The sequence below is a fragment of the Centroberyx gerrardi genome, chromosome 13 (assembly GCF_048128805.1).
Source record: "Centroberyx gerrardi isolate f3 chromosome 13, fCenGer3.hap1.cur.20231027, whole genome shotgun sequence".
Taxonomy (NCBI): Eukaryota; Metazoa; Chordata; class Actinopteri; order Beryciformes; family Berycidae; genus Centroberyx; species Centroberyx gerrardi.
In genome coordinates this window covers 4,215,310-4,231,958 of record NC_136009.1, presented here as the reverse complement: position 1 = coordinate 4,231,958, position 16,649 = coordinate 4,215,310, and the positions used below count along the sequence as shown (strand labels likewise).

The following is a 16,649-nucleotide window of genomic DNA, read 5'->3' as shown; positions in this document are numbered from 1 at the left end:
ATATTACTTTCATCTTTCGTGAATGACCATGTTAATAAAAATTGCAACACTTAGGATGCCATCTTATGATATTTCTATTTTCTCTTCAGGTCAATACTATGAATCCACGCCAACTAACAGTATGTAAACAGTTTGTGAACACTTAATAATTGCTGCAAAAACATGCTCAGTTTTCAGCTTTGATTATGGTCAGCCTAAAACCAAATAGTCGTTAATGTTAACAAAAAAAAGTAATATAAGAACCAATAGCTAACTACACAATATCCTTCTTGACATCAGAGAATGGTATGCCCGAATTAAAAAAAAACAGATGTACAAAATGTGTGTTTTCAATAAGACAGTTTATTTAAAAAGAATTCATTTATTAATTTTCAAAATATCATTTGTTTAAGGCCTCATTTTTTCAAATGTGTGTAACAATGCTGGTCCCATCTTCTTCTATTGAAAATATAAAATACTATTACAACTATAACTCCTCCTTTGTGAGATTGGCGCCTTTACAGTAGTCTGAAATTGAAAGCAGAAAGAAAGAAATATTAGCTAACTCTTCTACTAACTCTGTCCGGGTTAATAAATTATCTGTTAACAAGCTGTTAATAAATAAGCAAATAAATAGATAAAAGAAATAACGTTAAGCTCATGTAATGTTAAGAACGTTTAAGATTTGCCGGCAAAAAACAAGGATTTCAGTTGCAATTTGTGTATTTGTCGCTTTAATTTGCGAAAATGTGACATTTTGGCGGAACTGAACACTATAAATGTTTGTAAAGCCACTTGCTCACCCTGAGGCAGTTTGTATGTTATAAATATCTCAGTCCATTTCGATCTTTGGAATAAACCTCCCTAACAAGACCGGCTTGTTGTACTTCTGCACAGCCAGTGGCTTTCAGCTGGTTCAGTGATTCTGACAAAATGGCGCCCTTCATACACTTCTACTATTACATAATGGTGTGGAAGCCAAACTGCTGGCAGGCGAACACGCGAATTTATCGCAGCTTAGCTCGTCGTGTAAAATCATCTTTGCATGCCTTAGCCAAGAGATGCATGGTAAATGAGATGGGAATATTAACGTATGTAGAAACACCAAATCTCCAATATGATACCAACCTAAAAGTGGTATCGCTTATGAATCTCCTCTGCAATAGAGCACATGGGGTTACATGTTGAGGGAATATATCAACGTAATAAATATATCTCAACGGTTGGCATAGAACCGTTTTGATTCGTTCATTCATTTATTTAGCCAGTTACTCGATTAAGTGCCTATAAATGCGTCACTTTTTTTATTAAATGTAAAGCAATTCCCCTAATTGATTCCACTTAAATTTGTGCATTGATGCGAGTGGTAATATAGATATCTTGTAGGGAAAGGGGGGAGGAGAGGGTATAAAAAGGGCCTTATAGAGAAAGCAGAAGAAGCTGCCGCATCACGTCTGTGGTAGAAAATATATAAATAAGTTTAAAAAAAAAGCCAAAGCCGGACTACCTGAGACTATGTTGCATAACTCCTCCACCACATGTTTTGTATTCTTGCTGAAGAGAGAGATGATATCATCCTCCAGCTCCTCCACTATGGTTTCACACTGGTAGAAAAACACAAATGAATAAAAAAAAAAAAAGACTTGGCCAGGGTTGGGGGGAAAAAAGAGGAGAGAAGGGTCAGCCATGCATACAGAACAGATATATGTTCGTCATGTCTTTTCACACAATGGTGGGCACGGCGCTTCCAGGGCGGTGGCCATTTTTTCCCCCCTCTGTTTGCCAAACCGTGCAGCCATCTTGTCACTCGGCGGCCACACTGCTGCGCCACAACTCATCGCTACTTTCGCCTAGTGGATCAGCTGGAAACCTTACCTTAAAGCCCTGACAGTAGTACAGATTTTGGTTATTTTATTTCATTTTTATTTCTCCTGGTGGTCCCGTTGAGAAAAAAAATGAGAAAAAATCTCATTTTCAAGAGACGTGGCCAAGAATGCTGCATCCTGACAAACATAAATATATAAAATAATGTATAAAGGCTAAAATTATCACCACTAATTGTTAACGCGAAGGCAAAATTCACTATATGAACAGTATCAGAGCAGCAGCAGCCTTTATAGATCGTGGCTAAACAAAGCATAGAAAACTGCCTTTTCAGTCTGTCTTAAGACCATTCATAATCATTTTACACTCACTAAGAGCTTTATTGTTGCTTTTAAGTAATTTTGCAATGACTGGACCTTCAGGACATTTAGCAAGGGACAGATAAAGTGACTATAAACCTTGTGTCCCAACAAACCCAAATAAAATGAGAAAAGAAGGAGTTATTTTCAAACATAAAACAAATTTGTCCTTTGCTTGGTTTGGTATTTTAGTAAGAACCCATCTAAAGAGCTGATCACAACACTGGATGAATCCAAACATTATTAGCAATAAGTTACAGGAGGAGTAAATTACATATTGTGGATGTTATACAGGTTATGGTGACTACAGTATGAATAAAATGACAGTAGCACTGTACAGTTTAGACATATAAATGAACACTGTAGTCGGATGCTAATTCATATGATATGATCTGTAATGTTTGTGTGAAATTGCAGTAACTTGCATGAAGATATGATAATGTACAATTCTGATTGTGAAATTGTTTTGATGATTTTTTTAAATAATAACATGATCCAGGTCCATTTGCATGTTATATTCCAACTAACAACAGAACCCAAATTTCAGTCCCATTCAGGAAAACACTGCTCATGCTTTAGTCACATGACACAACATGGCATAATTTGGCAAAAGCTACCAGGGCAAATGTAAGCATTGCAGCTACATCCAACCTAAAAATGTCCCCAAATGAACTCAAATGGAAAATTTAATTACAAATGCAGTTAAATACAGTTATTCTCATTTAAGATGTTGTAAAGTAATACAAAAAATGGCCAAATGTAGAACAAACACACCCTGCCTCTAAACCTTTGAATCATGCAAGTTTGAAAATGAGATAATGTATATTTATATTGAAAAAAATACAAAGCGAAATTGTGTGATTCACTTGCATACTCACCGCAAATTTCAAGACGTTGGATGCCTCTGGTCCGTCGAATTGGAAGTTTTTAAAGTCGGGGAAATCTCCGGTGTCCCCGTTGCCCCTGGGAGCGAACCTCCGGTACTGTTTCTGCTGGGTGTCGGGGTCAACATGGAGGGCATAGTCGCTCATACTGCCACACACTCCGTCCAACAGCTCGCTGAGGTGAGTCTCGGACCGAGCAAAAGGGACCTGGCCAAGTAATCAAAAGAATAAAAAAAAAAAAACATGAAAAAGAAACCTTGGGGTGTCGTGATTAAGGCATATACCATGTACCCACGATGTTGTGGGTTCCAATCTGGCCTGGGACATTTGTTACATGTCATCCCCTGCTCTGTCTCCCAATCTTTCCTTTCTCAACTATCAAATAAAGCAACACTATGAAAAGAAATCTTAAAAAAAAACAAAAAACAAAACAGGAAATAGAAATTTCAAAAATACTCCTCAGAATCTGAAGTGGCCAAGCAGCTGGGTAAACTCAGGTGAACCTCAGACCAAAGAGGGAACACGTACAAACAAAATGTATCATGTACCTACATGGTCTTGGGTTCGAATTCAGCCTGGGACCATTGTGTGTCATCCCCCTCTCTCTCTCCAAAACTTTCCTGTCTCTCTCTACAGTGAACTAGAAAATAAAGCAAAAATGCCCCCAAAAAAACATAACAAAACATGAACCAGACAAAAATACCCTCTGAATCTGAAGTGGCTGAGCAGCTGGGTAAACTCAGATGAACCTAGGATCAATCAAGAGGGAACATATACAATAAAATGTACTATCTACCTACAACATCCTTGGTTCAAATCCGGCCTGGGACCTTTGTTGTAGGTCAACTTCGTCTTTCTCCCAATCAAAAAAAAAAAGCTACCCTCCAAACCCCCCAAAAAACCATGACCACAGAAATCTCAAAAATGCCCCTCTGAATCTGAGGTGGCCAAGAAGCTGGGTAAACTCAGGTGGACCTGGGACCGACTAAGAGGGGAACATAAAACAAAACGGCAGAAAAATATTTTAAAAAATCTTGAAAATAAACTTCCAAGTCAGAGATGTTACCTGGGCCACCTCAGGCGATCCTCAGCCCTGCCAACCAAACACAAAAAAGGCTAGCCTACGGTGGGAAAAGAAATCTCAAAAATTGACTTAAGTAGATTATGTATTTTTGAAAATCCTCCTCAGTGTCCAAGTTGCCCCCAGTTCCAGTCAAAGCCCCCCGCTCCGTTACACCGCGGGACGCCCTTTGGGTCAGCAGGGTGACCCCTTGTTTCCGTTGCGTTTCCTCCATCCGCACTAACAAACCTTCACCCTGTCCCTCTGACTTTTAACCTGCGGGAAGAATATCCTCCCCAGCTCTCCATCCAAACTCCCAGCTCCCCCCCCCCCCCCTTTTTTTTTTTTTTTTTGGATCGAGGACAAAACAGTGAGGCGGCAGTGTCTAGACGGGTCAAGACAGGTGCAGCGCTCCTGCTCCCACCCTCCCCGGAAGGAGATAGGGTGACAGGGGTGACGCCCAGGGGTGAGGGGGCGAGGACAGAGGGCCTCGAGGAGCAGTGAAAGGGCGAAAGGGTTCTCTTTACACCTCCGACCGGGCCTGGGGAAGGCCGAAGGAGGGGGTGGGGGGGGTTTGATTTCCTGACAGTGTAAAGGGGTGGTGGTTTAAGGAGGAGATAGGAGAACCGGGAGGCCTCAACAGAAGCCAAGTGCAGGGTAAACAGCTCAGTCTCATCCTTTCACCCCCCTCCCCTTCCCTTCCTCCTGTGCTTCTTTTTAGCCCATTCATCCCCCCCTTCCATCCTCCAATGATCAAAGGAGGAAGTCTTCCTTGTCTTCTTTGGTCAAAAGGTGCCGGGGTGGGGTGAGGGGGGGGCAGCGGAGAGAGGAAGGAGGGAGGGATGGAGGGCATCTTGCAGATGAACTGGATTTTGTTGCAATGTAGATACATCCCCTGACCCTTTTGTCTCCTTTCAGAATTGGCTATGTGGACCCTTCTTCCGGCCAAGCCTACTGATTACATTATACACACACACACACACACACACACCCACACACACACACTTTCAGATGTGACTAAGTGACAAAGGGTCTCTCTGCCATCTGTTTTCCGGCGACGAGCTCAACCTTCCTTCGCTCTCTCCAGTTTTTTTTCCCCTTTTCAACAAATCACGTCTCCCTCTCTCGACCTTACGCTGGCTATTCCTGTTTTTTTTTTAACAATCCCTCTCTCTCTCTCTCTCTCTCTCTCTCTCTCTCTCTCTCTCTCTCTCATTAAAACCAACCCCACCTCTCACTAACTTTTTATTCATTCAGGAAAAAGATCCCTTGAGCTTGACAACATTGTTGTGTGGAGGAGGAAGGAAGTCGGCAATAGAATGTGTTACAGCACGGGGCCAAAGGTTGAAGGGCGAGCATGGAGGGATGTAGGTCACGTTGGCCAAAGACGATGAGGTTCACCTATCAATCAAAATCGGTTTGTGACAACTTTGACACCGCCGGTGCCACGTAATCCGTGGAGTAACTGAAATTAGATTGTTATATGCTAAGTGTGCACTATATTTGAAGAAACACGACAATGTGGAAATTGGTGCTCCAGAATAAAATTGTAGGTCATCCATTCATAATGGTTTCACATCATGATAATATTGTACCTGAAAAAGTACGTAGCATTGCGCTATCTTACTTGTATAGGTCCTTTGGCGTCTTTATGTTCCGTCATTTTATTTTGTTTGATATTAATTTTATTTCCTATTTTGTTTCACTTCTTTTTGCTGGCTTAATGTATCGAATCCTGGATTATATTATGAAAGTGGAAACCTATATAAAGTTTAAATCATAAAAAAATTGTAGGACATCCCATTATTGGTTTTGAGCCCAGGTTTTTTCACCCAATATATGCAACTAGGTAAGAATGTGATGAAATTTGGTCAGAAATTTAAATCAACATTGTGTGATTGTATCAAAAACTGGAAACCTTAATAAACTTTAAATCCTAGAAAAAAAAACACTGTAGGACATCCATAATTATTTTGAAGCCTCTTTTCTCCCCCGATACACGCTATCAGATAAGAATTTGATGAAACTGTGTTTAAATCAAAACTAAATCCCCCCCCCCCCCCCCCCAAAAAAAAAAAAAAAAAAATCTCTCTCCCCCGTCACCCAACAAAAACACGTCGGTCCATCCCAGCCCGTGGGCTTGGGTCTGAGTCATTATCATGCCATGCTGCAAAATGGTTTGGAATTAAACTCCTTCCTTGCCAGTCGGAGGCTTCTGAAAGGGAGCTGTCACTCACAGCGTTGTTTGAAGAATGGGGTGGGGGGTGCGGGGTGCGGGGGGGGCGACCGGCCGGGCCAGAGAATAGGCTTCTCAGGGATGCTATCCTCCATTCAATTCCCATTGGACAGAGAGCCATTATTGCACTGCTGTGGACAGGGGCCTTTCAATTTCATTGTCCGAGGCGATATGGGCCAATGAAGACCCATAAATTAATAATAATAATATTGTCATCAAAGAGGCAGAATGTAAGGCAAAGCTGAAATGTCATTTTGGCCATGTTTTATTATGCTATTTAAACCGTGGATTAGGGAATAAGAATGTGCGTGCAAATAGGTTTGATGATACAATATCACTTCGTTACGTCCGAAAGAAGTATTTCTGAGGCTTGCTGACAATTTCATCGTAATTAGCTGGCGACAGCGCAACTGTAGATGACATTCATCCTCGGAATGCCATTATATCATAGCCTAGAGCTGGTTAATATTTGAGGATGGAGAACAGGTGAGCCCCATCGCTATGCTTACTGGCTGGCTGTCAGTCCAAAGAAACCCAGAGATAGAAAGTGCTGCGGAACCTCCCCCCAAAAAAAGAAAAAAAGATCAGGAAAACGGACCACCCCAGTCACATTTTCGGGCCGTGATATTATGTGTCACTATGTCAGCGTTGCGATTGTGCGTCGTCTCATTCTCAATGCATGACTTCCCACCGGTCTCCATGAGATCAGCGCGCTGCTCCAACTAAGTTCAATGTCTTTGGAGGCCTTAAATGTTTCATTGTTTGCGGCAGGCAGGTTTAACTTTTGTGGCATCGCACGGACCCATACCCCCAGGAAGTCCTACTGTGAGGAGGGCAAAGAGCAGAGACTTAAAACCTGCAAATCCTCCCTGGTGATGGCATCTAAGCTGTGACATCCCACCCTCTTCGATTCACGCTAGGTCAAAAGCCGCTGAAAAGGAGGGAGCCGGGAGGGCATGGGATCAAGGTTTGGCTTCTCCTTGGTTTGGCTCAGTAACATTTGATTGACCAAACAATGCAACAGGTGGAGGTTTGTTTCAGTTGAGGAGCAGAGGAGGAGCAGGATCTCTGGGTGAAGCGAACTATCGTGGTCTGAAAACCAGCCAGGCGTTTCACCAAGAAAAACTCATCTGAGTTGTAGGACTGCAGCTGCGGCTCTAGAAAGAAGCCCTCGCTCTTTGATTTGGAGGGACTGACACCAGAACCTGACGTTTACTGTTGAAGTTTTAGATCAAACTCCATTGTAGCTGCACTGGAATATCTCAATGTGATGTCACTGTCTAGATTTGGCCAGTTATCCATGGGAATAAGAAAAATACACCAAACAACAAAATGGACCCAGAAACGCAGGGTTTATTGACAATAGCTGTTTTTTTTAACAGTGTTTAAGTGTTTTTGGGTGGATTTTTCCTTTAATGCCTTGCAATTTCAAAACACTTACCATTTCATTATTTAATATGCTATAATTACATAATGTGATTACGGCAAGCAAGAGTTAGCATAACCTCTTCCAAAATCAGTTTACTGCAAACCCACTGCTCTTTCTTTTGAAAGACGCACACACAGCTTGGGGGCAAACTAAATGGAATCTAAGCAGGACCCACAGGGGGGCAGAAGAAGAGTAATTAGCATTCATATCTAAATTAATCCACCTTTAGACAACTGCCTAATGAGAAGCTAGGAATATGACACAGATAGCAGCATTAATAGCAACGTGAAGGACACTTGCCTTTGTTATAGCCGTATGATACAAATGCAGCCTCTTCAAGCAGTGTAGCTGGGCAATTCTGCCCCCAGTTGTGACCGACAGTAGTTTTAAAACATCTGCATCTCTTTTGTCCCATTTTCCAATCCCCATACCCCTCTGATATTGCCAATATTGCCCATCCGTGACTGAGTTTGATTCAAACTGAGGGAAAACATGATATTTTACTTATTTTGCTGATGGTAGAACTTACAAGAAGACAAAATAAATGAAGACAAAATTGCATACCCTTTCATTAGAGAAGCTGTCAATGTAGTTGATGGGTTGACCACTTTTGCTACATTATGGGCAGTGCTGGAGTTCCTGATTTTGGTCTCATGCAGCAACAAAGTTTTGATTAGGATGACATCCCACGGAAAATATAATTAACTATACATTCTCATATGTATAGTTGTGCAACTTGATGTTAGTTTACACATTGTATTGTTATCCGAATGCGATAGGCTACGGCAATTACCTAGTAAAATGTAATATTTCAGTTCCAATTAGGCTAAATTATTTCCCTCACCAAAAATAATACACAAGAACTAACTATTAGCACCAGCAATAGAGGCCAATGTTGTCACTGTGTCATCTTCCAGTTGTCGACACGTCGGTAGAAATACAAGAGGAAGGTACAGAAATTTGATTGGCTGTTGATGGTCAATGACTGCCAAAAGTTCAGCTTTGAGTTTGTCAGGTTGATCAGCCCAATAGAGTTAGAATGGATCACAGTGAGTACGCCTAATGATTGACAAAAAAAAGGATATTTTTGACACTAACCCACTATACAGTAGGCTTATAACTTTTATGGGCAGGTTGCAAAACAGTTTGATCAAACTAATGACAGAGCACTTATTTTGAATTGATAAAGGCGTAAATAAAGACGACCAGGAGATGATAGCTGGTTGTGAATCTGACCATTTTCTTGCTAGCAGATACCAATCTGTTTTGAGCTATCAATGACAGTCTAAACAGGGATTAAGCCTAGGAAATCAATACTGGAGCTGGACACCTCATGATAGCCTGGTCCCTGGGTAGTAGAGGATGTCCAGGCCCTACTGGGATGTGACCTCATTAGACCAGCAACAATAACCTGGATCCATAGACGCAGCATCGCACAGAAACAGGCATAGCAATACCAGGGATCAATTTGTTCCCGAGGAGAATGGGGCTGCAATGATTCGTTGACGTCATCGATTACACAGTCTATGTGAATTCAGTTCAATCCAGTTTTTGAGGTGTTGTTTTGCTTTGAATATGGCTGTGGCAAGTCCAAATCATAAGTGCACGTATGAAGATTTAAACTATGGGAATACTACATTCAAGCTTGGTTAAGAAGGAAACTCTGGCAAGTGCTACTTTTACTACTGACCAAATTATCATCCTCAGATGCACTGTTGAAAAAGTTACATTTATTTATAGTGTAGGTTTTCCAGAGGAGTGTAAATTCTTAAGGGGCTGCCTTGAGTTTCCCAGTCCGCCTTAGGAATCAGCTCTTTGGCTGTTACACATGAGCTACAATTTTGAACTCTGAAGTGTTACCTAAATGTAGCAGCAATAGCCATAACGCAGTCTTATTTGGGTCTGGAGTCTATAATATTCTGAAATGCAGTTTGGTTATAATGACGTAGTCCCCATGACTTTTATGTTACTAAACTTAATTTATTTTGTTTACTCGCCAAAAAAATGTATTAATACTTCCAAAGGATGATTTTCCTCATTACACCTGCTGTGCATCTCTTATTTCTCCCAGAAATGCTTCTTGGTGGGGTGGAAAGACCTCTGAAACAGCATTTACAGTCTATGATAATGAGGCAAAAATCAAGGTGGTCAGATGACTGAACTGATGTAAAGATACTGTGGTTGACAGGCACAGGAAACAGATAGACACACATACACAACATACACACACAAGCAAAGTGCCATATCACAGAGGACATGCACAGTGTCATCCCAGGCAGCTAGATGGCGCTAGTGTCAAAAGTGACTAATTCATTTCAGAAAGAAAGAAAGAAAGAAAGAAAGAAAGAAAGAAGCAAAGAAAGATAGAAGTAAGCAACCACACAAACAAAGGGAGAGATAGCCAGGAAGCAGGCTTCATTCAGATCTATTTTCATATTGAACTTACACTACTCTTAGGGATGTCATTGTCAGCTCTGCTCCACTTTTCTATGTTTGAAAAGCAAGCGTAAATGTAAGTAGTGCAGCGAACAAGACTGATATGTATATCAGAGTACTATTTATAGTTCACTGAGGAAATCATCCAATAATGCATGTCTTGAATGTCATGCAAAATGTATAATTTGCTCTCTTTTTTGTACTAAAAAGTAACATTTTAAATTGGAAAAGCTGCATGTTTGAGTTTCCTGTTTAGCTAAGGCTACTAATAAAAGCTAGTAGTCACTGAAATTTCTTTCTTCCCCCCCATTCTGACACAGTTATTACAACTAATGGCACAACTAACCCTAACCCTAACCCTATGACAGGCATGATAGCCATCAACCCTAACCCTAACCCTAGCCAAAAACAGTGACCTGACATATGCTAAATGCTACAGAGATCTAGTGACCAGTAGAGGTAACTGCCACAGATATATGTGAATGAAAGTGAAAGAGCATCCAAAACGAATGGAAGTCTATAAACATTGTCCCCCAAAACATTGCTCCTTATACAGTAGACAAACTAACATATAGAAGCTCTCCACCTTGTGGCAAGCTTTATTCTAACGATATTAAGGTTGCACAAGGCAATTTCGCACATTGGTGGCCACAAATGGCAGCAAGAGGTAACTGTATTTGAGGACTTCATTACCAGAAACCCTGTAAGGTTGTAATGTCAGTAAACTAAATGTCTTGCTCTTAATGTGTTGTGGGGGTGGAGGTGGTGAAGAGGTTCAGCTATTGCCGGTGAGTCCAGCTTTCTCTGGAGCGCTCGCTTGCTGCCATTTAGGAGACACTTTTGGATTTCACTCTTAAGTTTGGATTCATCACTTCTTGTGTGGAGATTTCCCACCAGTGACCATATTGACACCAGAATATAATTTGGCAAACAGGGTGAATCTACGGTGTCTCAGATAGTGGGGATGAGACGCTCTTCTCTGTTGCAGCCCCACTTTGTGATTGAGGCTGATGAGACGGCTTGATTTTTACATTTTTAAATTAAATCTTTAAATCTTACTGGGAGTTCTTCTAGGCATATCAGTGGTAAGGAGAGTGTATCTTTACATATACTGTAATGTACTGTACCTTTTTGTCTTTGATGGTTCCATCGGGGTTGAGTCTGAAGCTGCCGATGTTGATAGTTTTCTTTGGGTCCACCTGACTGATTGAGTAGTTCAGTTCGTCCACAATAGCCCTGCATGCTGGAAAATACAGGTCAACCTCACTAGTGGCACAAGACCAGCTTTAGCTCACTTTTTGTCTTCCATTGAATGAACTGAAAGAAGTACCAAGAGTACCATATGAGCCCATACACTGCATCCTGCATTTTGAGCAGAGCAAACAGTAAAGTAACCTTGTCTAACCAAAGCCCGAATGGCCTCAGGATGTCAATCTCAATCATTTGCATTTACTTGCATGTTGAGTCCAACAGCAAACAATGTAAAACCTCAGCAGAAATCTTGAGAGCATATTTTGTGCCAAAATCCCATTTGTCAAAAACAGTTTTGAATATAATGCTTTTCTCTTTAGGGGAAAAAAACACAGATACAGATGTAGATGTGTAAAGAAAAGTCATTCAAAACCTCAATTTCATCCTCAAAATCAACTTAGTAAGTCTCAGCAATAGACTACAACATTGAACCTTCTGCACAGGCGCAGTTGTTCATTCGTTAGCACGAGATCCGATTTCAAAATAAGAGTCATATTCACATATTCATTACTGCAAATTTGTGACTATTCTGAATGGCCTGAATGTCCCTGTTATTCTCTTGTATTCACTTACAGCTTGAGGCAGTTCAGAGCCTCTACTGACTTACCAGAACAGTACAGCATCGTGTCCCTTTTCCCCTGGCTGCTGTTGATGAAGACAGATAGCACCACCACAGTCATCTGAATAATCCATGAGGCCATATTGATAACCTAACAAGACAGAGATAGAGTATTATAGGGTTAAGAGCTGAGAGCAGGTGATTCAACAGCCAACAGTAAAAACAGGCCTGCTGCATTCACACTGCAAGCTTTAGTGCTCAATTCCTATTTTTTGCTAGGATCCAAATTTTTGTGTGACTGTTTGCATTCATTTTTGAAAGTAACCCATATCTGATATCAGTTTGAACAGACCTCCATGTGTTACTGACACCTGTAGAGCAGTGCCAAAATAAAGTCCACCACACTCAAGCTAAGTGTAGTATAGGGCAAGTTAACTAACTTGTTAGCTAACAGTACAGACAGAAGAGAATTTCCCCAGGGTTTCTCAACAATGGCTGGGAAACAGAACTGGGTAAAGTAACAACTGGTTGATTACGATATGTCCCTGAGTCATTGTCCTCCATATTTTTATGGTCAAATGAACACAGAGTTATGCCGACAGTGATCTGTCCCATGAGGCGTGACACAGAAACCACATGAATGCTAATCTGACAGTTCAGACTGCAGTCACATGGCCATGGGTCAGACATGTATGAATGTGAACATAATAAATACATGTTTTTTTCTGTTCACACTGAACAGAAAACATCACATCTGTGTCACATAGGATGGAAAAAATCAAAATTGAGACACTTTCAACTGCAGTGTTAATGTTGTCTAAGAGCCTGTAGTATTTTCATTAGGTCCTTGTTGAACTGCCATGTCTGAAATGCCTGTGGTAGTAACCTTTATAGACCAGCTGATGCTAGTTTTCACTGCAGTTGCATTGGAAGATTGAACTTTTCTCTACAATTCAAATTGCTTGTGGAAGCTATTGACTAGCTAGCAGAAGATTCAACCAGGGAACTTGAAATGGGAAAAGGGAATCATGTCATTTTACAACATTAGATTGTTTGATTTAGGTTTTGCATAGTTTGTTAGAAGTAGTAGTGAGTGAGAGTGAGTGAGTGATTTTCCGCCATTATATTTTATTTATATATAGGAGGGAAGAACAGTTTTAGGTCATGGAAGCACTCTGACTTAGTTATGGAAAGTCATGGAAAATTAATGGAATGTTACATCAGGGCCACAGTGGGAATGCTGAGAAATTTAATTCGGGAAATCTCCAGGTTTAGAAATCTCCAAGTTAGACCGATGTATAGGGCCAATACTGACTTTTATTAAAACTCGAATATGGTCCAGTCAGTGTCGTCTACCTCTGATCTGATGGAGATGATGCATTACATGATTTGATTAATTACACATTTATTGCAGGATTAGCCAATAATACACTGGTTGTCTATGGGAAGACCTTAACCTGAATTGATTCTAATGTGACATTTTGATCAGATTCTACACAAGTATGCATGAATATGTATTATTATTTATCTCCTGAGTTTCAATGGAGTTTTAGTGTCCCATGGTCTAACTACTTTTTGAGGTTTTTCCACCCTGACAAGAATACAATTTGGGGAAAACACTGAATTTTTTGGGGACATTTTTGGCATGAAATTTATCAAAAATATCCATCGGCAGCTTCAGTATCAGTATTGGCCTTTAGAAACTGATACTGGTTGAACCCTAATCACTTCCAACTACAGCAATCAAACTCTTTCTATTAATTACTGTGCTCCACAGTAAAGAGTAGTCACTAGTTGGTAGGTCATCACTTGTAGGCTATGCACAAACATTATATAAAAAGGTCACTATGCTGTGGGTTCTGTCAAAAAAAAAGAATAACCAACAACAACAACATCAGACAACTAAGACTAATGCTGGAGTTTTACTGTCAAACAAAGCATTCTGACTTTTGAAAAAAAGCAAGAATTTCAACAGATGAAAACCAGTGTCGAAATAGACTTGGCAATATGCCATTAGGAAATCAAGTATTTGGGCCAGACAAGGGCTCAAGCAGCTGAACACTCCATATCATATGTTGTATGTTGTAATATCCTCACGCAACGGTGGTCTGGCGTGGCCTATCAAGACGGTTGGCAATTTGACAAGGTCTGGTGAAGACGATGAAGCTAGATACTTTATTTAATTATTATGATTGATTTTATTTATTTGCACCCGGGGAATTTGCAGCAAACTGTACAGTAATCAAAAATTGGGAGAAAAAAAAACGGCAGGAGGAAGAGAGGTCAGAAGAAAGTCGACTCATCCTCAAGTCTTTATCTGACCCTGAGGGAAGCTTGTTTCTCTCTGTGAAAACTTGTAGATGCTAAAAACAGTCTTGCTCCTCGGCCCCCCCCCACCCCAGACACACATGCAAGAGAGTGAGAGAGAGAGAGAGAGGGAGGAGGAGGAGGAGGAGTGGTGGTGGTGGGTGGCAGAAGGGAAGGACAGTTCAACCCTGGTCTGTGTAAGTGTATTTAATTAAAAATCACAAAATAGAAAAATTGAAAATTTTGTACAATATTCTTAAATTATTTTTTGCCCCTTGGTTAAGTGCTGAATTTAGATTTTTGATTGATTTATTTTTTTCTTTCCTTTTTTTCTTATTTTTGTTTTCTTGTTTGAATAAAATAAAATTTAAATACTGGTCTGGGAAACTATAGTGAGGTATTTTTCATTTCAGCATCCACGCAATGAGTGACATGGGGGAGACCAAAGTGATGGCTGGACTTGCTTCTTATTGGTCAGCGCGACCCATCGCCTTGTGATCATTTTACAATTAGCCTATCAGTTATATTCACGCTAATACAATCAATCATGCTTGTGACAAGCGAACAATGTCTGCTGTTGATCGTTTATGGTTGACACACTTAACAAGTTGTCGCCACGTCATCCCATTCTTCCACTTATATGACGGGAACGCGGCATAGTTGGAGACCAATATTTCATTTTTTCTTAAAATAAATAAATACGTAAGTAAACAAACATAAATAGATTAATGAAAATAAAAACCAAAAAATTGTCTTATTTTCGCAATTATCCTAGGGGCAACAAACATATTTTACATTATGGCACTACATTTTATATTTTGAATAGTGAACTGCTATGCGTTACACGGACCAACTATCCACCAGTTCCCCCTTCAAACCAAGTTACAGCTAATTACACAACCACACCTGTCTGTGCAGGTGTCACAATGAGGTGCGTGCCAAGTCTGACTCAACACCTGACAGCCTCTATTCATTTACCCAATGCGATAGTTCAGCCTGGCTTTCGTCCTCGAAGGCAACGCCAGGCAATATAACCCGTATGATATATACACAAGTCATCAAAGCAGAAGCAAACTATGACTATGACTAATTTGCTTCTACTTTGCCGACCTGCAAAGTACAAGCAAACTAGTCCATCTCAGGTCTGCGAACACCTGTTAAATCGGCTGTTTGAGGGACACCTAGCCCCTACTCGCGAAACTACGTTCAAACATCTGGTAGTGTAATGTCGCTTTGCTTGTGGGCGAACGTGCCTACCTGATAAGACATAAATTGAGATGTTTTATGAATCGTTACGAACTTCTGGTAAAAACGGCATACAAGTGATTCACCAAGCAGCATTTCGTTTCAAGGAAATCTATTTTTTCCCCAACTAGTTCACACTGCTTGCTACCACCCAACAAAGTGTATTTGGATCGAAGAAGGCGGTGGGAATAACAAGTAAGCGATTTCTAAAAGTTTACATTTTATTCAAATAAGTGCTGCTTAGTATAATGGACATATGCCGAATTGAAGACTGGCTCCTATCAAATCTTAAGATGTATTACGTCGTGTTCTAACTAGTATGTACGTTTGCCGATAAGCAAGGCCACATTAAATTGCTCTATTTTTGAGTAGAGTTCCGCATGACGTTCTGTTCATTCTTACCGGGGCTAAAGGATAACTACATCAGCTAGCAGGCGCTTGTCTTACCTGGCGAGGATAGCAAGCTAAACTCAGCTAGCAGCAGACGTGGGGTCGTTCAGACTCAAATGACAGCGGAGTGTGAATGACTACACTGCTGGAAGGCACGTAGGAGTTGCCATAAACTATTACTTATCTGTGCATGCTTTGAATTTCAAAACAATTATCGATCTTTACTATCAGTCACTGGGACTGAAACCAGTCAAGGCAACCAGAATACAACAATAGAGCTTCCGGTCACAACCTTCAAAATTAAACCCGTATTGACGAACATTTTGCAATGTTTTGAGTAATGCGATGTGAGGATAAAGAATATATTTATGGAGTAATCCGCAGTATATGAAAATCAAGTTTATGTCTTTAGCCTACTAAAATGCACACCCCGATACTTAATTATTTCCCCCATATGCAACATTTTGTGCTTTTATCTTGAAGGCAGAATCGCCGCACTTCTGGTCTACACTGTTCAGCTTTGTCTGGCTGGACGCAGCTGACAGTAGTGAAAGCGGTGTCTTTACGTGCCTGGCTGTGGCCTCGCCACGTTCCCACAGGCAGCGGCCCCATCAACCAATCGCGTTCTAAGCGCAAAGAGCGCTGACCAATCAAAGGACTGGCTGCGTTCCAGGGCGTCTTTGTAGAACA

At 40.8% G+C, this 16,649-nt stretch overlaps 1 protein-coding gene across 1 annotated transcript; it reads right to left on the bottom strand.

Moving 5' to 3' along the window:
- Window positions 1-322: 322 nt before the first annotated feature.
- Window positions 323-16,209, bottom strand: cnpy1 (canopy FGF signaling regulator 1). Its single transcript, XM_071909691.2, has 6 exons — window positions 16,017-16,209; window positions 12,066-12,168; window positions 11,335-11,450; window positions 3,041-3,253; window positions 1,487-1,583; window positions 323-507 (listed from the first exon to the last, which is right to left on the bottom strand). The coding sequence occupies exons 2-6, from the start codon at window positions 12,157-12,159 to the stop codon at window positions 467-469; spliced, it is 561 nt and encodes a 186-aa protein (XP_071765792.1). The 5' UTR covers window positions 12,160-12,168; window positions 16,017-16,209; the 3' UTR covers window positions 323-466.
- Window positions 16,210-16,649: the final 440 nt, after the last annotated feature.